The 25,620-nt window shown below is 46.5% G+C and overlaps 1 protein-coding gene across 3 annotated transcripts in view; it reads left to right on the top strand.

Annotated features, from left to right (window-relative positions):
• The window catches only part of ralgapa2 (Ral GTPase activating protein catalytic subunit alpha 2), a 150,695-nt gene that overhangs the window by 45,743 nt on the left and 79,332 nt on the right, over positions 1-25,620 (top strand). For 2 of the 3 annotated variants that reach the window (XM_014210400.2, XM_014210399.2), the window contains exons 4-23: positions 661-718; positions 1,865-1,908; positions 2,033-2,213; positions 2,693-2,808; positions 3,012-3,150; positions 3,985-4,190; positions 4,640-4,882; positions 5,256-5,435; positions 6,386-6,520; positions 6,644-6,792; positions 9,281-9,392; positions 9,658-9,895; positions 12,575-12,748; positions 15,057-15,206; positions 17,446-17,568; positions 17,997-18,082; positions 18,204-18,468; positions 19,893-20,086; positions 20,217-20,315; positions 20,480-20,635. In XM_014210400.2, coding sequence (XP_014065875.2) covers positions 661-718; positions 1,865-1,908; positions 2,033-2,213; positions 2,693-2,808; positions 3,012-3,150; positions 3,985-4,190; positions 4,640-4,882; positions 5,256-5,435; positions 6,386-6,520; positions 6,644-6,792; positions 9,281-9,392; positions 9,658-9,895; positions 12,575-12,748; positions 15,057-15,206; positions 17,446-17,568; positions 17,997-18,082; positions 18,204-18,468; positions 19,893-20,086; positions 20,217-20,315; positions 20,480-20,635 — 3,048 coding nt within the window. The remainder of the gene's footprint in view (positions 1-660; positions 719-1,864; positions 1,909-2,032; positions 2,214-2,692; positions 2,809-3,011; positions 3,151-3,984; positions 4,191-4,639; positions 4,883-5,255; positions 5,436-6,385; positions 6,521-6,643; positions 6,793-9,280; positions 9,393-9,657; positions 9,896-12,574; positions 12,749-15,056; positions 15,207-17,445; positions 17,569-17,996; positions 18,083-18,203; positions 18,469-19,892; positions 20,087-20,216; positions 20,316-20,479; positions 20,636-25,620) is intronic. The other variant, XM_014210401.2, reaches the window with a different exon arrangement.

A 25,620-nucleotide genomic window follows, 5' to 3' on the forward strand; every position in this document is an offset into this window, starting at 1 on the left:
GTCTCTATTTCTCAAGACCCACTGCAAATTCAGTTTGCATGTATAGCTACTGCTGGTGAGGACTAGGGTAGGGTTGCTCTACCAAGTGGTTCATCAATTACCCACAATCCACTGGCCATTATCGGACCAGCCACCACACACTGCACATTCCACAGTGGTGTCCTCTCTTCTCATCCCCCCTGTCTCTTTTTTTATCCCCCCCAGAGGGACCCAGTTAACCCCTCCCTCAGTGGAGGATTAATTATGGCCTGCTGAAAGGTCACACGCTCTAATTGAGTTGTAAATTCCATGGTTGGCGAGGTGATAACATTTCCAGCGTTGTCCCGTGTCACCGGAGCCACCCCTATAGCAGGCCGGAGACACACGGAGGAGGAGGAACAGAGAGCAGTGACTACTGGTTGACTGACAAGGCTGCTATGCTTTTCTAAGTGGGCTCTGTTTAGGATGTATGGCTGAACAGCTTAGCAACATGGCCCTGTCTAGTGTGTGTGGTGTGCAAAAGTGAGTTGTTTAAAGCCTATCGAGTACATTTTTGCTGTCCTCTCTCCATGTGTGATCAGGTTTCTCTGCTCTGTCTCTGTGTCCTGATTTGTCTGTTCGGAGAAAGACACTTCAGCCATTTGTGCTAATGTTTTACACGTTCCTTCCCATCTTCTCCAGAAAATTCTGCAGCTTCTACCAGAACGAATCTACAGTCGATGGCAGTTCCACAGTATAGGTATGTACCAATGAATCAGCTGTTTCTAAGTTGGTACTCACTCTACCCTCCTTGAATAGGCCTACAGTGGTAATATTTGCATTCTTCTGCATTGGTACATTAGTCAAAGGTCTGTCCCCTCCTGTGTTACTACAACCACCGAAATAAACCACGGAAGCATAGATTATTGGCACAACCACGCTTTAACAGTTCGTGTGAGAAGAAAATAATTAGTCGCGGAAGGAGAGGTAAATGAAAAATGCAAATGAGAGCTTCATTTGAAATGCAAATTGGTAATTGAATTATGCGTCGCTCGGTTTCAGCCTCGCAAGCAGCGATAACCTCAATTATAATCTTCTGTTTGTCAGCCGTTTCCCTAAAGCGACGAGGCAGAGATCGTCGCCGCGGATCAACCCCTGGGGCTTATTGCTCCAAATATGGAGGCTCATCTTCCCTCGGCAGTCCCCAAACACGCTCCCTAGTCCACAAAACACCAGCTAAAACCTGTCCCTCCTTCCCTAGCCTCATCCTTAAGGAGTCACCTCACCTAGACAACGGTTGCCTATCATTGACCCTGCTGCCCAAAGTAGGTAGAGGACAAAACTCATTAGCAACACGGACAAGGAACGTCATAAGCTGTCGAACTTATAGTCAGATGCAGAAAGACAGGGCCCAGTGATGTCTTTTTAGGCCCCCCTCCACTAGAGAAACAAGCATTTACAGACCGTCACCTGGTGGAAAATCTATCTCGGTCTCTCCTTTATGTCTCATTTCCAATCTCTTGGAGCCTAGGAGTTGGGATTGGAAGCAATTTATTCTTCATTTTTTTCCCAACACATTGATTTAACCTGATGAGTGGAGAAGCAGGCATTTAGCAATCAGAGCAATGTCTCATTTGATTACCGCAGACCTGATTGGCTTCATAACTGCACGCCAGGCAATTGATGTTCATTTTCATCAGGAGAATGAGCAGCCTTCCCTCCCTGACTGGTTTATCACCACCCCCAAGGTCAATATTTACTGATGGAACAGACCGACGTGCTTGTCTCTCTGTGTTAAGTGTAACTGTGTGTTATATCTCTAGTACACATGAGGTGGAAGGCACATCTCTTTTGTTGGTGTCAGGGTTGTCCTCTGTTCTTCATGCTTTCTCGCTTTCCGTTGCAGGTTCTATTCTGAAAAAGCTTTTGCACACTGGAAATTCGTTCAAGGTGAGACTTGTTTTGCGTTTTCTAACACAAACTTGCACATGTTACTCCCACGTGACTGAAGGAGACGGAGCAGTCTGACCCTGTTCCGTGTACAGTAACCTGTCCCCTGTCCTCCTGCATGCAGATCAGATGTGAGGGAATTCGTCTGTTCCTGCTGTGGCTGCAGGCCCTGCAGAATAACTGTGCAGAGGAGCAGTTCCTCATCTTCGCCTGCCTGGTGCCAGGCTTCCCTGCCGTGCCCTCCACCAGAGGACCCTGCACCCTGGATACCATCATCTACAACCCTTTCTCCAACCCGCCCGATGGTGAGACCCCTCATCGTGTTTTACTATCGTTGTCGGGACCAAGCGATTTCATTTCCATTCAAAATCCTATTTTCCGTAACCCATAACCCTAACACCTAAGCCTAAAATAGCCTTTTTCCTTGAGGGGACAGGCAAAATGTCCCCAGTTGTTCTGAATTTTCCTTGTTTTAATATCCTGGACTTTTTGTCCCCACAAGGATAGTAAAACCAAACACACACGCTCAGCACACCCCAAGGCTCCCCCTGCTCCGTCTTCTGGTCCCCTTGTCCTTACAGTTGAATGTGTCTCAGTTTGTTGTTCAGACCTGTTTCAGTGCCGTCTGGAAGTTGTGCAATTTGAGCTGGGGCAGCTGACTGTGATTGTCTGGGTCCTGGGGAACTACACTGATTATTTCATGAAATGGGCTGCTGGAGTGAGATGAAGGCCGTCCTCACTCCTCATTCACTCTCTCGCTCTGTTTCTCTCTCTGGCTCAACAGCCAAGGTGGTGCCTGAGGAGATTACCCCGCTGGTGCCAGCTGTGCCAGGGGAGAAGCTGGCAGACGACCAGACCTGCTACATCCTCCAAACCCTGCTCAAGTTTATGGTTGTCCAGGTGAGGCTCCTGCTACAATATTGTCCTTCCTCGACAAGACTGGATCACTCTGTGGCCTCGGTCAAATACTTTTAAAATGCATAATCTAATGAAATGAGGCCATTCTTTCCTGTAAAAACAATGTGATGGATCCAGTACCAAGCTTGTATGGGGCCTATTGTCTGGCTGTGTTGTGACTCAGTCTGCCTCTTTGTGTCTGAAAGGCGTCCAGTTCAGAGTGGAAGAACAAAGACAACCAGGACACCGGCTTCAGGTTTCTCTTCAGTCTGTTCAAGAAGTACTACCTTCCTCACCTCTTCCCCTCCTTCACCAAGCTCACCAACCTTTACAAGCCGCTTTTAGGTAGGGGTGTGGGTGTGGGTGAGTCCGTGCATGTGGGGTTGTATTCCCTTTGCTATGAGCAGCCTTTTTTTCTTACACCGTTATGTCACCGTGGGTCAATTTGCAAAAACTCAAGGGCTTACTCCATTTGAGATTCTGAATGTGCAGCTTGACTCTTTAACACACTCCTGGTAGCTTTAAAAAAAAAAAAAATATTAAAGTGGCATGCAAATTGGGTATTAGCTACTCTCCTGAGAAGCAGCTTTGGATAAATGTTTTTTTCTTTGGAGGGGAAGTGTAATATCATGCTCCTCTATTAAACCAGGCAAGTCAGAAGTTCTAATTTATAATTGCAGCAACAGGCCTTTGCCAAGTCAAAAACTTGACCCAAAAGCTAATTACTACAGTCGATGCACACAGATTCCTGAGGCCCAGGCAATTTAGACATCTTGTCATGAACTTGATGTTTTCCTCCATTTCCCCTGTTCTAATGATCTACTCTCTGTCTGAGAGGGAATGTCTATTTTTAGCTAATTGCCAGTCAATTCAAAGGTATTCAACCCATGTTTAAATGAGGTTTCATGAATTATAGAAATTAAAATCCTTTGAAACATTAACCTGGTCCACGACGCTGTGGTTCACTGTAATTATCAGGGTTGTTCAGGTCAGTTACTTTGTGGGCTGAATTAAATATTTTCATATAATGGCCAGTAACAGCAAAAAAAGCAGCGTATTTGGATCTAGTGTAATTTCCTTATCTTTCTCTAACTCCCACTGTCTCTTTCACCTTCCGTATATATCACCCTCGTTTTCCTCTCTGTGTCTCTGACCCTTCCCTCTCCCTACCTCCCCCAGACCTCCCCCACCACAGACCAAAGCCTCTGTATGTCCCGGTGACCCGTAACAACGAGAGCATGTTCTGTACGAGAGACCAGTACCTGGCTCCCCGTGTGGCCTTTATCACCTGGCTGGTCACCTTCTTCCTGGAGAAGAAGTACGTCAGCACCGCCACCCCCAGCACGAAGAACGGGACTAACGAGGTCATCCCCAAACTCATCCAGGTAGGTCTGATGTCAAACACGCTAGTAAATACCAATAGACTTTCAGTCACTGCGCTACCGCATGTTAGCATTGGCTCGCAAAACTACCTCTCACTTCCTTCATACTGGACGCAGAGACATACAAATGGTATCCGCAAGTTCATCTGACTCTAGGGAAGTAGATAAAGTATCCCTTTAATGCAGGAAGGATTGAATGGTCAATTCCAAGGCGAGGTTTATTTTTAATGTTGATTTGGAATAATTTTATTCAACCAACAGTTAATGCTGTGTTTGTCTTGATCTTTATCATTTATACTGGAACCCAGCCCTGAACCCTCTCACTGGTACCCTGTCCAACCCGCTGCCTGTGCTGTGTGTGTGTGTGTGTGTGTGTGTGTGTGTGTGTGTGTGTGTGTGTGTGTGTGTGTGTGTGTGTGTGTGTGTGTGTGTGTGTGTGTGTGTGTTTTCAGACTGTCACTGCAGGCAGTAGCAGTCAGGAGAAGGATAAAGACCGTGGTGGGGAGGGGGAGCCCAACGGCCCCACAGAGCCAGAGAAGAGCCACTCTAACAGTAGCACGCTGTCTGACCGGCGCCCCAGCGACTCCAGCCTGTGCAGCATCGACGAGGAGCACCGCAGCGTCTACGACATGGTGCACGCCATCCTGCTCTCCACACGGGACAACATCAACTTCGTCAACGAGGTCTTTCATCAGGTACAGCCCACAGCGAGATGATCACAAAGTGTTTCCAAGTGACTCAATGATGGTATAAACTAGGCTTTTCCTCAGCAGGAGCAGTTTTAGTTGTGAAGCTGATTTCCTTTGGTACCCCACTAGCTTTGGAACATGATGCTGAGTAGGAAACCATCTTATCTGTTGTGTGCTGCCCTCTAGTGCAAAGACACTATCGCTACATCAAAGCAACCCTCTTAGCTGGAGCAAATTCAGTAATTCAAGTTAAATGTCCTTAGCCACCACATCTGCTTCGTGCCATTTAGCATCCTGAAAATACATTTATTCATTATCCAACGGCCATTATCCTATTTTCTCTTGCATTATACTGTGTAATGTCTGTCTGTATCTCCAGGCCTTCCTGTTGCCCTCCTGTGAGGCGTCAGCGACCCGGAAGGTGATCAAGGTGTACAGGAAGTGGATCCTGCAGGAGAAGCCAGGCTTCATGACGGAGCCGGACAAGAGCAGACAGGCCGAGGTGGAGGAGAACCCAGAGCAGCTACTCATCACTGAGACCGATAGCACACACACACAGGTAATGGCAGTGATACACACACACACACAGGGCGGAAGGTAGCCTAGAGGTTAGAGCGTTGGGCCATTTACCGTAAAGGTCGCTAGTTCGAATCCACGAGCCGACAAGGTGAACAATGTTCCCTTGAGCAAGGCACTTATCCCTAATTGGTCCAAGGGTCGCCATTGATAATGGCTGACCCTGGCTGTGACCCCACTCTCCAAAAGTGTTTGGAAAAAAACACATTTCTGCACATTGGGATATACAAAAAAGACCTTCCTGCACATTGGGATATACAAAAAAGACCTTCCTGCACATTGGGATATACAAAAAACACCTTCCTGCACATTGGGATATACAAAAAACACCTTCCTGCACATTGGGATATACAAAAAACACCTTCTGCACATTGGGATATACAAAAAACACCTTCTGCACATTGGGATATACAAAAAACACCTTCTGCACATTGGGATATACAAAAAACACCTTCTGCACATTGGGATATACAAAAAACACCTTCTGCACATTGGGATATACAAAAAACACCTTCTGCACATTGGGATATACAAAAAACACCTTCTGCACATTGGGATATACAAAAAACACCTTCTGCACATTGGGATATACAAAAAACACCTTCTGCACATTGGGATATACAAAAAACACCTTCTGCACATTGGGATATACAAAAAACACCTTCTGCACATTGGGATATACAAAAAACACCTTCTGCACATTGGGATATACAAAAAACACCTTCTGCACATTGGGATATACAAAAAACACATTTCCATTTCACACGTGTATAAAACACAAATATAAACACTAACCTAATTATTATTACACACACACACACACACACACACACACACACACAGCACAAGTTAGTGGATGCGCAGACTAAAATTAACTCTGAACACTCAATTTCGTACTCGCCACGCTGACTGGACGGTCGTGTCCTCCTGCAGGTGTTGGAGAGTCATGGTCACAAGCGCTCGTCCAGTTGGGGCAGAACATACTCCTTCAGCAGTGCCATCAGCCGGGGCTGTCTCACTGAGGAACAGAACAGAGACATCAAGGCTGGCATCCAGTCCACCCTGCAGGTATGTGCGTGCGAGCGCGTTTTGTCTTTTGAAACATTTTTGTTGTTGTTGTGCGTGTCCAGATGTATCTCGTCAACCCCTGACCGTAGTTTTATCTCCTTGCTCTACCCCCCCCCCCCCCAGGTGTTCCTGACCAACTCGGCCAACGTGTTTCTGCTGGAGCCGTGCCAGGACGTGGCCAAACTACTGGACAACCAGGTGGAGGTGTGCAAGGGGGTGCTGAGCATCTACCGCCACGTGATCATGGAGCACGCCATGAACACACAGACATGGTACAGCAGTCAGCACCTCGTCAGCGTACATACTGATATACACTATCAATAAAACGTCACAATAGCATTCAGTTTGGCTGCTGGGGCGCCTGGTGGGGGGTCAAGGAAATCCCCATCTACACTAAATCCATTGACCACTACGTGCTGTTTTCAAGATTAATTACAACTATTTGGTTGTAATGTCATCACCTCTTGAAGAGCGTAGTCAGAACTACACATTTCTGATTATTCCACATTTAACTCTATCATCAGAGTTATATAGCAATTATATAGTAAACATCAATTGATCATGTATTTTCAGATGCGTGAGGGTAGCCAGATCCGTTTTGGCTACCAATTTGTAGTTCGCTAGCAGAAGCAATGTGTCATTTAGCTTGCTTTATCGGAGATTACGCTTTTGGAAAGAGCTTGACATCGTCCTGGTAAAGATGTCAGTCGGGCTACTGTCATCACCGTAAATCAAACAACATTTAGATATAGTCATCTAGTTTATCCCCTGAAAGTTAGCTTGATTGATGTGGTCTGTTATTAGCTTGCTTGCCAATTTCACGTGGTCCGTCAATCAATGTAGCCTATCATGTTTGTCAGCAGCAATCGTGACGAAACACTGTTTTTAAATAATGTTTTAAAGGGAATAATGTTAGGCCTACCTAGCGAAGTTAGCTATGTCGGTTGGAGAAAAAAGTACATTAGGTCTACTTACCGCTATGTTAAGCCAACTGTACAACGTTTCTACCGGTAGCATGCAAAGTGAACATTATCAGCTAACAGTAAAGTTACATCGGCAAATGCGCCCTGCTGCTGCTTGACAGGCAGATCCCACAAAGGATGGGACAATTAACCTAAACCACTCACACCTGTCAGGTATAGCCCACTTATTTTACGGCACTCAAATATCCAATTAATGGTGGCCAATATTTTGAGATATCGTGAGGCTACCCTCCAGGTTTTTCACAATTTCTAAACAGGTTTTTAGGAATTTTTGCTAATTTCTTAAAAATAAATAACTGACCCTTTACAGACTCTTTACTCAGTACTTTGTTGAAGCACCTTTGGCAGCGATTAAAGCCTTGTCTTCTTGGGTGTGACGCTACAAGCTTGACACACCTGTATTTGGGGAGTTTCTCCCATTCTTCTCTGCGGATTCTCTCAAGCTCTGTCAGGTTGGATGGGGAGCGTTGCTACACAGCTATTTTCAGGTCTCTCCAGAGATGTTAAACCTGAGAGAGCTCTGGCTGGGCCACTCCAGGACATTCAGAGACTTGTCCCGAAGTCACTCCTGCGTTGTCTTGGCTGTGTGCTTAGGGTCGTTGTCCTGTTGGAAGATGAACCCTTGCCCCAGTCTGAGGTTCTAAGCGCTCTGGAGCAGGTTTTCATCAAGCATCTCTCTGTACTTGGCTCTGTTCATCTTTCCCTCGATCCTGACTAGTTCCCAGTCCCTGCTGCTGAAAAACATCCCCACAGCATGATGCTGCCACCACCATGCTTCACCGTAGGGATGTTGCCAGGTTTCCTCCAGACGTGACGCTTGGTATTCAGGCCAAAGAGTTCAATCTTGGTGTCATCAGACCAGAGAATCTTGTTTCACATGGTCTGAGAGTCTTTTGGTCCCTTTTGGCAAACTCCAAGGGGCTGCCATGTGCCTTTTACTGAGGAGTGGCTTCCTTCTGGCCACTCTACCATAAATGCCTGTTTGGTGGAGTGCTGCAGAGATGGTTGTCCTTCTCGAAGATTGTTCCATCTCCTCAGAGAAACTCTGGAGCCATGTCAGAGTGACCATCGGGTTCTTGGTCACCTCCCTGAACAAAGCCCTTCTCCCCCGATTGCTCAGTTTGGCCGGGCGGCCAGCTCTAGGAAGCGTGTTGGTGGTTCCAAACTTCTTCCATTTTTGAATGATGGAGGCCACTGTGTTCTTGGGGACCTTCAACTTCGACCAATTACTTCAGCCTCGTGACTTGGTTTTTTCTCTGACATGCACTGTCAACTGTGGGACCCTATATAGACAGGTGTGCCTTTCCAAATCATGTCCAATCAATTTAATTTACCCCAGGTGGACTCCAATCAAGTTGTAGAAACATCTCAAGGATGATCAATGGAAACAAGATGCACCTGAGCTCAATTTCGAGTCTCATAGCAAAAGGTCTGAATACTTATGTAAATAAGGTATTTCTGTTTTTTTATTTGTATAAATTTGCAAAAAATTCGGAACACCTGTTTTCACTTTGTCATTATGGGGTATTGTGTGTAGATAGATGAGGGGGAAAAAAATCATTTTAGACATTTTAGAACAAGTCTGTAATGTAACAAAATGTGGGAAAAGGGGTCTGAATACTTAAATAGGAAAACAAATTCTAAACCAAGCGGTTGCTTTTACCTGAAGGACTGTATTGTCAGACAGACCTGGACAGTTCCACTGTGTTATATGATGATCTACTGATACACAATGATGGACTAATTATATCTTCTGGTGTGTGTCTGGTGTGTGTAGGGAGCAGATGCTACAGGTGCTGCTGAGGATCACTGAGGCGGTGATGAAGAGGCCTCAGGAGAACCAAAGAAAAGACATCTTTGCTGAGAGCCTGGCTGCCATCCTTTTCCGGGTCAGTCAGCCTGGGGATCACATAGCCTCTCTTACTGTTACGGAGTTGTTCTGATACCTCTGTTAGAGGAAGTCCAGCGACGCTCCTGGAAATGATGGTTGCCCGTGATGTTAATGTAATGTGGAAACAATGTTACAGCTCTAATGGCTTGTTAGTGTTTTGATCACAAGCCAATAAGAACCAGCTGCCTGCCTATGGTGATTAATGAGATGTTCTGTTTCATCCTCATGTCTTTGTGCCTCTGTGCCCCTACATCCTCTCCCAGACGATCATCGTGGCGTGGGTACGGGCCAACCTGTGTGTGTTCATCTCTCGGAAGCTGTGGGACGAGCTGCTGTCTGTGCTGTCGTCTCTGACAGGCTGGGAGGAGCTGGTGACCGAGTGGGCCAGCATCATGGATTCTCTGACCGCGGTCCTGGCCCGCTCCGTTTACGGCCTGGACATGAGCAACCTGCCCCTGGACAAACTCAGCGAACAGAAGGAGAAGAAACAGAGGGGACGGGGTGAGGAGGCTGGGGGGGAGAGAGGGGGATGGAGGCAGGGCTCTAAAGTGCAACCCTTTTGGTCACGAATGCTCCTTAATATTTTAATTTGGGAGCACCAGTGCGCCTAGAAAACAAATCTGCCATTTAACAATTATTATAATGGTTAGGCTTAGCTGTATTGCTGTTTAGGAGTTCCCTAGAGGAAACGCACAGATTCGTGACCGTGGTGGTTGCACCATTACTACAGAGAAAGCCACTTGTCTCTAGCCCAAACCATTCCAAAGTGGTGATCCATATCACCGCCGCTAGGTTTTTTTCTCTTCTATCGCGCATTGGCGCCGCAGTGGGATGCGTCTCCATTGGCGGGATGCGTCTCCATTGGCGGGATGCGTCTCCATTGGCGGGATGCGTCTCCATTGGCGGGATGCGTCTCCATTGGCGGGCCGTATTTTTTTCATTTATAAACCACGTCGTGGGACGTGCTAAAACGATTCTAAAACAGCTTGGTCAGTTATGTTACCTCATTATCTAGCTAGCTAACAACCTGGTAACTTTACCAGTACATCCGAACATTTGGCGGAACAGAAACAATGGAAAACGGATAGCTTAGGAAATGTTGCTTTTTAAACAATGTAGAAACCTAATATTCCACAAATGACTTTGTAATTTCAAAGACAGGTATTTGTATCAACGTTTTAGCTTTTATAATAAACAGATGGCTTTACAGGCTTGTTCGTTTCTAGGGAACAACATAAACTCAGCAAAAAAAAAGAAGGACCCTGTCTTTCAAAGATAATTCTTAACTCAACAACTTCACAGATCTTCATTGTAAAGGGTTTAAACGCTGTTTCCCATGCTTGTTCAATGAACCATGAACAATTTAATGAACATGCACCTGTGGAACGGTCGTTAAGACACTAACAGCTTACAGATGGTAGGCAATTAAGGTCACAGTTATGAATACTTAGGACACTAAAGAGGCCTTTCTACTCACTCTGAAAAACACCAAATGAAAGATGCCCAGTGTCCCTGCTCATCTGCGTGAATGTGCCTTAGGCATGCTGCAAGGAGGCATGAGGACTGCAGATGTGGCCAGGGCAATAAATTGCAATGTCCGTACTGTGAGACGCCTATGACAGCGTTACAGGGAGACAGGACGAACAGCTGATCGTCCTCGCAGTGGCAGACCATGTGTAACACTTGCACAGGATCGGTACATCCGAACATCACACCTGCGGGACAAGTACAGAATTGCAACAACAACTGCCCGAGTTACACTAGGAACGCACAATCCCTCCATCAGTGCTCAGACTGTCCGCAATAGGCTGAGAGAGGCTGGACTGAGTGCTTGTAGGCCTGTTGTAAGGCAGGTCTTCACCAGACATCACCGGTAACAACGTCGCCTATGGAAACAAACCCACCGTCACTGGACCAGACAGGACTGGCAAAAAATGCTCTTCACTGACGAGTCACAGTTTTGTCTCACCAGGGGTGATGGTCGGATTCACGTTTATGGTCGAAGGAATGAGCGTTACACCGAGGCCTGTACTCTGGAGCGGGATCGATTTGGAGGTGGAGGGTCCGTCATGGTCTGGGGCGGTGTGTCACAGCATCATTGGACTGAGCTTGTTGTCATTGCAGGCATTGCAGTCAATCTCAATGCTGTGCGTTACAGGAAAGACATCCTCCTCCTTCATGTGGTACCCTTCCTGCAGACTCATCCTGACATGACCTTCCAGCATGACAATGCCACCAGCCGTACTGCAGAATCCCATTGAGCACGTCTGGGACCTGTTGGATTGGAGGGTGAGGGCTAGGGCTAGGGCCATTCCCCCCAGAAATATCCGGGAACTTGCAGGTGCCTTGGTGGAAGAGTGGGGTAACATCTCACAGCAAGAACTGGCAAATCTGGTGCAGTCCATAAGGAGGAGATGCACTGCAGTACTTAATGCAGCTGGTGGCCACACCAGATACTGGCAGTTACTTTTGATTTTGACCCCCTCCCCTTTTGTTCAGGGACACATTATTACATTTTTGTTAGTCACAAGTCTGTGGAACTTGTTCAGTGTATGTCTGTTGTTGAATCTTGTTATTTTCATACAAATATTTACACATGTTAAGTTTGCTGAAAATAAACGCAGTTGACAGTGAGAGGAAGCACCAATACAACCAGCCTGAAAACCATGACCAGTAGAAACTGTCATTTTCATTATTCTTAGCAATGATTTAGGAATCCTTGTGAGTAAGTATTAGCTAGGTTGCCACTTGTTGTTCGCCAAATGAAATTGAACTTCAGTTTGCCTTCAAATAAAAGTGTCATTGACGGTGATGCAAATGAATACAAATAGTAGAATTATGCAGAAGACTAACTGAAAATAAACACAGTTGACAGTGAGAGGTCGTCTCTTTTTTGCTGAGTTTAGCTGGAATTCATACCGGCCCAATAAAGGCTGTATCTCAATTTGTCTGGTGCTCCTAGATTTTATGTGGTGCTCCTAACTTGTTCAAGTTGGAAGCACCAATGCTACCAACACATTTTTTTTAAATTGAGAGCCCTGGATAGATGGAGGGATCGAGGGGGATGACGCTGTGTAAGCCTCAGAGAATAGAGCAACAATGGTCGAAAGATTCAGTTTCTCTTTTTGCTTTTGTATTTATATTATTTGCGTGTGTCTGTGTCTCTCGTCTGTGACTCAGGGGTGATCCAGGACTCCCAGAAGGCAGCAGCGGTGGCCAGGTCCTTCTCTTTGAGCTGGAGGAACCAGGGAGACCAGCAGGGGGTCCATGAGCCCATGAGGTTCCGCAGCGCTACCACCTCAGGGGCCCCCGGCGTGGAGAAGGCACGCAACAACGTCCGACAGAAAGCCACAGGTGAACATACACACACACACACATGCTACTGTAATGAAGTCATATTTGGCAAGTGCCAGATCTCAGAGTCCCTCTATGACACTACAGTGTAGACCAGACTCTCCATAGACTCCACAGTGAGTGAGTGTATATAAAAGCAGGGCATGTGTACGTTAGCCCAGGTGCTGGTGAAGGGCTCAGCTCTAAGCACAAAGCGACAGCAGATGGTCTCCATTGTTCCTGTCAGATGTCAAAGTCAACATGTTTCTGTGTCAGTTGTCCGGCGCACACACACTCCCCTGGTGACATGTTGGAGACGGACGTTGTTACTTCATTGTTCAGATACAGTGAACAACATCCACTTGACTGATGGAGATGTCTCCGTCTAATGATCAGTTGAGCTCTCAGGCGATCCAGAGCAGAGATGAGCGGTCTCTAAACTAGCTAATCCCTAACGGAAGGGGATGAAAGAGTGACCCGCTTTGCTTGTTTCCTCACCTTCCTCCTTTCACTCACTCACTCACTCACTCACTCACTCACTCACTCACTCACTCACTCACTCACGAACGACTGATAGCATCTCTGCTCGCTGAAGAGCTTGTTGAGCCTGGACCAGATGTAGTTGGGCCTGAAGGAGGACTCTTAAAAGAGTGTGTGTGTGTGTGTGTGTGTGTGTGTGTGTGTGTGTGACTGACATGAAACGCCACCGCCTTAAATTCTTCCTTTTCTCTCGTCTAATTGGATTTCTCCCACATTGATCATCAAACATCCCGATATCCCTCCTCCTCCTCCACCCCCCCCTTCTCCTAGAGAGAGGGCCCACACATCAATCAGTAGACGTTTTTGATAGTTTCATTAAGAGTGTAATTAATGCTCATTAATATGCATAAAACGGGTAACAGTAGCGGTCTGTAGTAGAGACGATGCTATCTCCAAATGAAAGCGACTAATTAAAGTGTGGTGTAGGCAGAGAATAGAATCCTCCTTCTCTTGCAATGTTCCTCTCTCTTTTAGATTAGGCCTGAAGTGCTGTCCACACACACTTCCCCAACGCCTTATCTTTGAAAACTGAAAATGTGTGTAATCTTATTTATGCCAAAACGTACTTGGCAATATTTTTCTGATGATTATTTCCTGCGACATGGTGTTGAAATGACTGGGCACTAATAATAAATATGGTCATATTGTCCTATTGACTGACTACAGATGTATGATCTTAATTTGAGCCAGGTTGCTACAGCAGCAATAGTCCCGCAGCGACAGGAAATGTGGATTATAGTACATTTACATTTTTGTAGGGGTTGATCCATTTTTCGTAAGGGAAAATCAAGTCTGAAATTGCAAAGTGGAAATGTACAAACTTCAGAAACCTTTTTAAACCTCAATTACACGACACATTTCAAATGTCCTGCATTGCAGGAAGGTTCTCCTGCAACAGGGTGATCAAATTAAGATCCTAGGTCTACTCATTTCAAACCAGTACCTTATTCTTATTATGGAAATAATGTACTAGAATGCAATATGTGCGACACATGAATTGTATCACTATAAAAGCTTGCGTGTCCCAGCCCTTTCCAGCTGCCTTTTGCTTTTCTTTTAGTGTATTTTTAGGAGATAACATTACAAAGTTGTGTGTGGATGGAAATAAGTTGTCTTTACTGTGATGCACTCAAAGCCAGTTGTATATGTCCTCTTCTGTCATGTGCATAGAGAACTAATTAATCTGGGCTTCAAATAAAAGCAACGCATTGCATAAATGGCGTCCCTCAAATGTAAACGGGTCCGTTTTTAATTTTTTTGAACAAAATGCAACAAATCTAGTAGAGCAGTGTCTTTGTCTAGGTGAAGAGCCCTCAAGTGTCAAATTAACGTGAGATCCAGCCTCGGGGTTTAGGCTTTAATGTATTCTATTTATCTTCTCTTTACACTGAAGTCTCAGTTATTAGTTCTTCATTTCCTGTCTCAGTAATTTCACTATGCCTGTTGTTTCACTCTTAATGCCTTAGGGCTGAAGTTGGAGTTGCACAAAAAAACAAAAACATTTTTACATTTTTCGAGCAAATTGACATGAATAACAGTTGAAGTTACACCTGCAGATCTCAAATTAGGATTCAACCCTTAGTGGATTCTGACTTCTTTAGTTGTATTTTTGTGCACTATTTTTTTTCCCCCCCTCTTACAATTTTTATGCAAACGGTTAAATATATTTGCCAGTGGTGTCCTTCTGCCATTCTGCTCTATATGATCTTATTGACTTTTATCCCCTTCTCTCTTCCTCTTATTTTTCCTCCTTCCCTCCCTCCTTCTCTCTCTCTCTCTGTGATGGAAGCTAAGCGAAGCCAGTCTATCAGCAGCTGTGTCCATCTTTACGAGGCTCTGCCCACTACTAAAAGCGTTCCTATGCTGCTTCACACTGTGAGCTCTTTCTTGCCTGGTCTCTCCTCCTCTTCTGGTATCTCTTGCTCTCACAGGCTTTCAGGTAAAGTGTTTCTGAGAGCTGTCTGTGTGGTGTCCTCCCTCCTTCGCCCTGTCTGTCTCTTCCGTCTGTCTGTCACTACTCTCTCCCGTCTCCCATTCTCCTGTCAGTCCCTCACTGTTTTATTAACACTCAGGGAAGTGGAAACCCTTGTTGTTTCTCACTGCTACTTACTGTCGTTTTGGATTGAAAATAAAAAAGGGCAATTGTCTGTGACTTATATACTAATCTGTTCTGTTTATTACTGCATGTTCCTATTCGATCTCACTACGTGGCTAAAACAATGGAACCATTTTATCATTTTAAAGGTGCTACACGTAAGATTTTCTAGAATTTTTGGATTGTAATTTCAGAAAATGCCCATAATATATATCTGGCACTAATAGTGGAATGACAGTGTTTCACAGTATTACTTACCCACCAGTGTTGTGATTGGCTAAGATATTCGCCTATTGATTTCTCCCACCGGAGCATCATCTGTTGTCAAACTGGGAAGGCTGTTCTGACTTTGGCTATGTTATCTACAATACATGACTAAAAGTACACCTGTTCATCAGACATCTCATTACAAAATAATGGGCATTATATGGCTGGAGTTGGTCCCCCTTTGCTGCTATAACAGCCACCACTCTTCTGGGAAGGCTTTCGACTAGATGTTAGAACATTGCTGCGGGGACTTGCTTCCATTCAGCCACAAGAGCATTAGTGAGGTTGGGCGATTAGGCCTGGCTCACAGTCTGCATTCCAATTCATCCCAAAGGTGTTCGATGGGGTTGAGGTCAGGGCTCTGTGCAGGCCAGTCAAGTTCTTCCACACCGATCTCAACAAACCATTTCTATATGGACCTTGCATCGTCATGATGAAACAGGAAAGGGCCTTCCCCAAACTGTTACCACAAAGTTGGAAGCAGAGAGTCGTCCAGAATGTCATTGTATGCTTTAGTATTAAGATTTGCCTTCACTGGAACTAAGGGGCCTAGCCCAAACCATGAAAAACAGTCCCAGACCATTATTCCTCCTCCACCAAACTTTACAGTTGGCACTATGCATTGGGGCAGGTAGCGTTCTCCTGGCATCCACCAAACCCAGATTTGTCCTTCGGACTGCCAGATGGTGAAGCGTGATTCATCACTCCAGAGAAGGCATTTCCACTGCTCCACAGTCCAATGGCTGCGAGCTTTACGCCACTCCAGCCGACACTTGGCATTGCGCATGCTGATCTTAGGCTTGTGTGCGGCTGCTCGGCCATGGAAACCAGAGGCAGTTTGGAACTCTGTAGTGAGTATTGGAGCACAGCCGATTTTTACGCGCTTCAGCACTCAGCATCCCATTCTGTGAGCTTGTGTGACCTACCACTTCGCAGCTGAGTCGTTGTTGCTCCTAGACGTTTTTTACAATAACAGCACTTACAGTTGAACGGGGCAGCTCTAGGAGGGCAGACATTTAACGAAATGACTTGCATCCTATGACGGTGCCACGTTGAAAGTCACTGAGCTCTTCAGTAAGGCCATTGTACTGCCAATGTTTGTCTATGGAGATTGCATGGCTGTGTGCTCAATTTTACACACCTGTCAGCAACGGGTGTGGTCCACATACTTTTGTGTGTGTGTGTATAGATAGATATGGATAGATAGTGTGTAGCGGAAATAGCTAATTTCCTGGTTGCTAAAATTCTACTGTTTGCTCTATTTCTGTTTTTGTGAGATAAAAAAAATATCATTTTTACAGGTGTTTGAAGCTGGTGGACCAAAACCGAAAGTAAGTTTCATTTTTGTCCACCAGCTTGAAACAGCTGTAAAGCTGTAAAAACTATATTTCACAGCGATTTTGATGGTGCAATGTTTCCCTACACTATTCAGTGCTTGTTTTCTCAGATAAACTGAAATTGAGTGAACAGTGTAGAATTTTAGCAACCAGGGAATGACAGAGCGATTTTCAGTAGATAACACAAAGTCAGAACAATTTTCCCGGTTTGACAACAGATGCCGCTCCGTCGGGTGAAATCAATAGCCGAATATCACAGCCAATCACAACACTGCTGGGTAAGAAATACTGTGAAACACTATCGTTACACTATTAACGACAGATATATTATACACATTTTCCGAAAAATCATATGTGTCGCACCTTGAAGTTGACGGAATTCTGTGTGGTAGAGCATGTGTAGCGTGCCGGGTATGAGATGCCGGATGCATTGCTCTTAACCCTCTGTCCTGTCCTGGCTCCCTGGTCGTGGTGCTCAGATGTGGAGGAAGTCCAGCTGTCTGAGTGTGGGGGAGACGGGGAGCTGGAGGCTGGAGACAGCCCTCTACCACGCAGCAGCAGCACCTCCGACATCACACAGCAACTGACTGACACCTTCCCAGGTAGGGATACACCAATCAGTGCTGCCCTCTAGTGGAAGTATCTATACTGCTGCTAACAATGTGTCCATCTATACAGTGATTGATGTGCTTTGAAGTCTACAGGCTACAACAGTGGTTCCCAACCAGGAGTACTAGGACCCCTGGGGGTACTTGGTCTAGCCACAGGGGGTACTTGAGAAGACTGATGAGACCGTAGGTCTGCTGGTTAAATGTACATGAGGGGGTACATCAGGGGTACTCCGGGCAGAGCTAAATTCAGTTGGTGGTACAGTAACCGAAAAAAGGTTGGAACCACTGGGCTACAACTCATTCTTATCATGCATCTAGAGGATGTAGGGATGAGACTAGAACAGTTTTTATGACCATGGGCTGTCTGCTGTGGGGGGCTGTGTGTGTCCAGTGTGATTAACAGTCACTGTGACCTCCAGGCCACAAGAGGGAGTACTCCCCCAACAACTCCTGTGGCTCCGATGGCAGGGCGTCGGAAGCGAGGACAGACGGCGACCCGCCAGTGGTGAGAAACACACCTGACACAAAATCTGTGAACCTCTTAGTTTGTTTGGTTATTTCAGCAGGGCATCTGATAGAGTCATCTCTGAAACAACCACTGATGACTTCTCCCTCTGTGCACCCAGATTCTGATCCGGCGGAGCAGCAGTCCGGCCGAGCTGGACTACTCTGTAGAGGGACACAACAACTATGCAAGACCCACGCTCCAGGAGAAAAGTGTGAGTGTGAGCAGCGAAACGTCCAACGGCTACCTGAACGACGCTGACGGCAGCCTGCTGGCCTGGCAGGCCTTTGAGGAGGAGGCAGACACCCAGTCAGCCCAGATAGATGTCACAGCAGACACAGGGAGCCAGAGGAACCTGCTGCTCAGCCACAATGAGGCCCTGGCAGGTACTGGACTGGTCGGGGGGGTCTGGGTAAGGTTTCTGGGGGGACTGATGTTGGTAAACGAGGCTTGGAGGGGATTGGTTTATATGGGATAAATACTGTAGCATATGGCCTTCAGGTTCAGTAGATTTGTATTCTGTGGGGTTTGTCAGGTTCAGGTGTTTGTCCGTGGGTTGTGTGGGGATTAATCTCAGAGCAGCCTGACCTTTCAGAGGATTAGCATAACCTTCATAGCCAGCTTCTGTCTGCTCTACAGTATCTTCAGTACCTGCCCTCCCTCACCCTGGCCTATGAAGCTCTAAAGAGAAAACACTCCCTCTCTCTCCACTTCTATCTAGCCTTCTGGTTTTACCACCTGCTCAGGGGTCTTTATTCAGCAGGCAGCTGGGCCTTTTGTTTATTAAGCTGTCTTTGGTATTAGGTTAACGCATTATGGCTATTGAGGGAGGGCACATAAAGATGGATTGGTTACTACTGTTACATGTTTACTGGGCAATGTTAGGTGAGAGTCTCCTTGCAATTAAGAAATGTTAGGTACGTCTATGGAAAGTATCTCGAAATATTATCATGGTTCAGCGTAGGTGAATATGTTGGAAAAAACAGCTATGGCTAATAGCTGTCAATTCTTGTCAAATGAAAGAGTACCTCAGCTGTAACCCCTGACCCTTAGCGTAACCCCTGACCCAACACCATCCCCACCTCATCTGTACTCTTACATTGATTCATTGTGAATTCACTGTCCTCTGTCATGTGATTGTGCTCCGTCAAGCTCCACTGGCTTCTGGTTGTCGTCTTGTTTTCTGTCCTGAGTGTTTTCTGTCCCACCACCAGCAGCCCCCCTGTCCCACCACCAGCAGCCCCCCTGTCCCACCACCAGCAGCCCCCCTGTCCCACCACCAGCAGCCCCCCTGTCCCACCACCAGCAGCCCCCCTGTCCCACCACCAGCAGCCCCCCTGTCCCACCACCAGCAGCCCCCCTGTCCCACCACCAGCAGCCCCCCTGTCCCACCACCAGCAGCACCCCCCCGCCTCACCAACTTTGCTCGTGCACACTGAGTGCCGGGACTGCCCCCATCTGCTGGAGGACACCATACATCAGTCTGTGTTACACATGCCTCAGGACCTGGGTACTGCTACTGCCCCTACACACCCCCTTTCTAGCCTGAACTGCCCACCACCCTCCGTGTTGCACTGTGTTAATCCTATACCCAGCCATCACATGTGTGTTCAGCTGTGTGTGACTCTGGTGACTGGGAAAAATCAACCTCTGTGTTGAATCACCTGTGTCCGGGGTGTGGACAGGCCTGGAGCTCTAGTGTTATACTATAGAGTTTATACAGTAGTAAATCAGAGTTCTAGTGTTATACTATAGAGTTTATACAGTAGTAAATCAGAGTTCTCTCTCTCTGCTCTATCTGGTCTTGCAGACAGCCGTGAGTGTCTGACTGATGATGTCAGCATCATCGCAGGCGGGAGCCTGACCGGCTGGCACGCTGACTCTGCCTTTGTGCTCTGGAGAAGGATTCTGGGTATCCTGGGGGACGTCAACAGCATCCGCTGCCCCAGGATCCACGCCAAGATGTTCAGTTACCTCTACAACCTCTGGCACAAACTGGCTAAGGTAAGCACTGCCCAGCCTTCAAACACTCTTATCAGCCCTGATGACATGTCATGTACTGTAAATTTGTCTCAGTCAATATTTTGTTCTGTAGATTTTCAGTCTGGCTAATGCGGTCATGCCCTAATTGCAGATCCGGGACAACCTGGGCATCAGTGTGGATAACCAGTCGTCTCCTCCCCGGCCTGTCTTCATCCCTCCTCTCAGAATGCTGGCCTCCTGGCTCTTCAAGGTGACTCAGCGGTTCAGAGGTCCACTGCCTCTACACGCATCACCTAACTAAGAATTATCAAAGACATGCATGTGGCTATAACCGTGTGACCTGGTCTCTCTCCCTTCTACCTCTCTCCTTCACTCCCGTTCTCTCCCTCTGTCCTCCTCTCCCTCTTCCCCCAGGCCACCATGCTGCCTGCAGAGTTCAAGGCGGGTAAGCTGCAGGCCTATAAACTCATCTGTGAGATGATGACCAGGAACCAGGATGTGTTGCCCAACAGTGACTTCCTGGTCCATCTCTACCACGTCATGCACAAAGGCTTCACCAGCGTGGACCAGGTAATTTTCTGTTTTATCCTAAGCAGGCTTTATCTAGTCAGTAGGAGGGGGTCATGTGAGACAGGTAAGGCCAAGAGGAAGCCTGACGAAGAGCCACAGTGTTTGACACATTGCCTCTAAAACTCTGAGAGCACCAAAACTGTGCTGTCATTCTCCTGTGTTCATGTGCTTTTCTTGATGTAGATTCCAGTAACTAAGGCCAGAAGAGGGAGCCACGGTCAAACACAAGCGAATGGGACTGCTCTTGCAGCCACCTGCCAATAAACTGTACAGCTGGGATCTGTTGCATTGTCGCTGTACTTCCACTCATAACCACTAGATGGGGCTATCATCAAAGGCATCTGAGCTTTGTTCCATGGTCCTCTCGATAGAGGAGGAAAATGATGAGATGCTCGGTTGCCGGTACATAGCACGTTTGTTGTCATGTCTTGTCATGTGTGGACATATGTCCTGCTGATGATGACATTGTGTATACCTAACCTTTACCGTTCTAACTTAATCTGGACTGGCTGAGGTACATGTGAAGATAGTTGGTGAAGTTATATTATATTGCCCGTAGGTAAGGCTCACCTGGGTTCAGATCAGTGTAGTTAAGTGTCCTCTACTCAGCTCTCAGCTGGATCTCTCTAGACCTCTCTCTCTGTCTCTTCGGGAGAACAGCCAACCGGTGGTGATTGTGATGGCACACTGTTTTGGCATGTTGTCTCCTCTCAATTCAGCATGGTCCTCCTCTAGCTAGCCACTCCCTGCCTAGCTGGCTGGCTGCTCTTCACATTTGGCGGAGGTCCAGTCCGGCCTGCTGAGGGGGGATAAAACAGGAGCCCCCCCCACACGCACACAAAAAACAAAGACAGGCAAGGGAGAGAGAAAGAGATTGATGAGGAGGGGGGGGGACTGTGAATAAATTAGTTTGTTTTGTGCGTGTATGCTCTGCCCACGGGTTTATATTGCGCTTTGGCAGAGCGACAAGCTTATTAGAATGTTTTCCATGTCGTTAAATAATGTTTGAGCTCCTGCCGTGTATACGTGGTTAATTAAGGATTGACGTCTGTTGCACTCCGTTGGGGTGACACGTTGGCTGGGGCTGAAGAGGACCAGGAGGAGGGAGACTGTGGAGGAGAGGGGGGTCCTTGGGAACGCGCTGTAGAGAAATGAGGGGGCCGGTGCAGAGGGACAGCGTGGCATTCTCCTTTCCAGCTTTTGTTGTGCCTAAATATAATATGGGGCCCGGGCCGCTAGTGTTGAGCTGGCTGGGCGCTGGAGCGTGCTCAAACTGGCCAGAGAAAGAGTCCTAATGCCACTCAATGGAGGGACAGCCCAGCCGCACGCCTGCTTTACATAAGAACGTGTCTCTTAATCTATCCCCCTCCCTATATCCCAGGGATGTTAAACTCATATTGTTTATTTCCTTGCCGTCACAATTTGCTGAAGATAGTCCTCTATCCGTCGTTTTTGGAAGTGTCGATACTCCCCGTCGTCCCTGACTGTCTAGCTTAATTTGTATGATCATTAGTGAGCTGGCCAAAGTCAAGTCAAGAAACGGTATAATTATAGGTCCATTATCGCTACACACTTTTGATTTGGTTTTAGTCATTTTAAAATATATTGAGTCCCCCCCCCCCCCCCAAACCACCAGATTGGACCCTTCCTGTGTATGTTGTACGTTTGACCCCTGCTCTATCCGCTCTATCCACCCTCCCTACAGTATCCTTCCAAATCTAATGTTCTTCTCTCTTTAGTCTACTCTGTCCCACTCCTACGCTCCCCACATATTTGGCCAAATTTCTTTGTTTTTAACCTCTCTGGGCTAGGTGGGACGTTTGCGTCCCACCCTAGTCAACAGCCAGTGGAATCCCGTGGCGCGATATTCAAATACCTTAGAAATACTATTACTTCAATTTCTCAAACATATGACTATTTTACACCATTTTAAAGACAAGACTCTCGTTAATCTAACCACACTGTCCAATTTCAAAAAGGTTTTACAACGAGAGCAAAACATTAGATTATGTCAGCAGAGTACCCAGCCAGAAATAATCAGACACCCATTTTTCAAGCTAGCATATAATGTCACATAAACCCAAACCACAGCTAAATGCAGCACTAACCTTTGATGATCTTCATCAGATGACACTCCTAGGACATTATGTTATACAATACATGCATGTTTTGTTCAATCAAGTTCATATTTATATCAAAAACCAGCTTTTCACATTAGCATGTGACTAGCATTCCCACCGAACACTTCCGGTGAATTTACTAAATTACTCACGATAAACGTTCACAAAAAACATAACAATTATTTTAAGAATTATAGATACAGAACTCCTTTATGCAATCGCGGTGTCCGATTTTAAAAAAGCTTTTCGGTGAAAGCACATTTTGCAATATTCTGAGTAGATAGCCCGGCCATCACAGGCTAGCTATTTTGACACCCACCAAGTTTGGTACTCACCAAACTCAGATTTACTATAAGAAAAATTGGATTACCTTTGCTGTTCTTCGTCAGAATGCACTCCCAAGACTTCTACTTCATCACCCAATGTTGTTTTGGTTCCAAATAATCCATAGTTATATCCAAATAGCGGCGTTTTGTTTGTGCGTTCAAGACACTATCCGAAGGGTAAAGAAGGGTGACGCGCCCGGCGTGTTTCGTGACAAAAAAATTCAAAATATTCCATTGCCGTACTTCGAAGCATGTCAAACGCTGTTTAAAATCAATTTTTATGCGATTTTTCTCGTAAAAAAGCGATAATATTCCGACCGGGAGTCGTTTTCGTTCAAAGACAGAGAAAGTAAAATGGACTCTTCTCGTGCACGCGCGCATCCGTCTCATTGTTCTCAGATCGACCACTTACCAAATGCGCTACTGTTTTTCAGCCAGAGACTGGAGAGTCATCATTCAACAATCTGGCGCCTTCTGAGAGCCTATGGGAGCCTTAGAAAATGTCACGTTACAGCAGAGATCCTTTGTTTTGGATAGAGATGACAAAGAAGGCCAAGAAATGGTCAGAGAGGGCGCTTCCTGTTTGGAATCTTCTCAGGTTTTGGCCTGCCATATGAGTTCTGTTATACTCACTGACACCATTCAAACAGTTTGAAACTTTAGGCTGTTTTCTATCCAAATCAAATTATATGCATATTCTAGTTACTGGGCAGGAGTAGTAACCAGATTAAGTCGGGTACGTTTTTTTTTATCCGGCCGTGCAAATACTGCCCCCTATCCCCAACAGGTTAATGGGCTGTCTAGTACTTTTTAAAGCACTGCACGTTTGCAAATATAACGTGGCAACGTTTTTCACTGAAAAGGAGGGGCTGTGAAGGAGTGTACACCTCCTGGCTGCCAAGGTCAATGGTATTGTCCAGGCTTTCTCTGTCTCAGTCTACTGAGCCTACAGTGGCATGGCCTTGGACCAATGGTAGTAATCTATGTTCTAAGAGTGCTGTATGTACATTAGCCTAATGTGAAGGGTTGTTTATTTTTGTGCATCAAAATGGGCCTTCTATGAACCATGTGTTTCGTTTGCTGGGTGTGAGCCAGTCAGTAAACATCTCTCTCACACCTGCTCTCCCTATGCAGAACCATAGGTTTTTCTATTCACCTCAACTTATCAGTGAAGAGAAAACAGGGACTGTTTCATCTGTGTAACGGAGGCCTGCGGAGAGGGAGGGCAAATTTGACGGTTGAAAACCTCAGCGGCTTAGTTGATGATTAAACCTTTCAAAAGGACCCCTCCACCTTGACAGATTAACAGGAGGGGTCTATGTATTAGCCTGGACACTTTCTGTGATCAGAACTTAAAGTAATGCTAGGATTTCAGTCTCATACAATAATGACCAGTAAATTGTGAAATGTACTGCTCAAAAAAATAAAGGGAACACTTAAACAACACATCCTAGATCTGAATGAAAGAAATAATCTTATTAAATACTTTTTTCTTTACATAGTTGAATGTGCTGTCAACAAAATCACACAGAAATAATCAATGGAAATCCAATTTATCAACCCATGGAGGTCTGGATTTGGAGTCACACTCAAAATTAAAGTGGAAAACCACACTACAGGCTGATCCAACTTTGATGTAATGTCCTTAAAACAAGTCAAAATGAGGCTCAGTAGTGTGTGTGTGGCCTCCACATGCCTGTATGACCTCTACAATGCCTGGGCATGCTCCTGATGAGGTGGTGGATGGTCTCCTGAGGGATCTCCTCCCAGACCTGGACTAAAGCATCCGCCAACTCCTGGACAGTCTGTGGTGCAACGTGGCGTTGGTGGATGGAGCGAGACATGATGTCCCAGATGTGCTCAATTGGATTCAGGTCTGGGGAACGGGCGGGCCAGTCCATAGCATCAATGCCTTCCTCTTGCAGGAACTACTGACACACTCCAGCCACATGAGGTCTAGCATTGTCTTGCATTAGGAGGAACCCAGGGCCAACCGCACCAGCATATGGTCACACAAGGGGTCTGAGGATCTCATCTCGGTACCTAATGGCAGTCAGGCTACCTCTGGCGAGCACATGGAGGGCTGTGCGGCCCCCCAAAGAAATGCCACCCCACACCATGACTGACCCACCGCCAAACCGGTCATGCTGGAGGATGTTGCAGGCAGCAGAACGTTCTCCACAGCGTCTCCAGACTCTGTCACGTCTGTCACGTGCTCAGTGTGAACCTGCTTTCATCTGTGAAGAGCACAGGGCGCCAGTGGCGAATTTGCCAATCTTGGTGTTCTCTGGCAAATGCCAAACGTCCTGCACGGTGTTGGGCTGTAAGCACAACCCCCACCTGTGGACGTCGGGCCCTCATACCACCCTCATGGAGTCTGTTTTTGACCGTTTGAGCAGACACATGCACATTTGTGGCCTGCTGGAGGTCATTTTGCAGGGCTCTGGCAGTGCTCCTCCTGCTCCTCCTTGCACAAAGGCGGAGGTAGCGGTCCTGCTGCTAGGTTGTTGCCCTCCTACGGCCTCCTCCACGTCTCCTG

Source organism: Salmo salar, chromosome ssa09 (genome assembly GCF_905237065.1).
Source record: "Salmo salar chromosome ssa09, Ssal_v3.1, whole genome shotgun sequence".
Taxonomy (NCBI): Eukaryota; Metazoa; Chordata; class Actinopteri; order Salmoniformes; family Salmonidae; genus Salmo; species Salmo salar.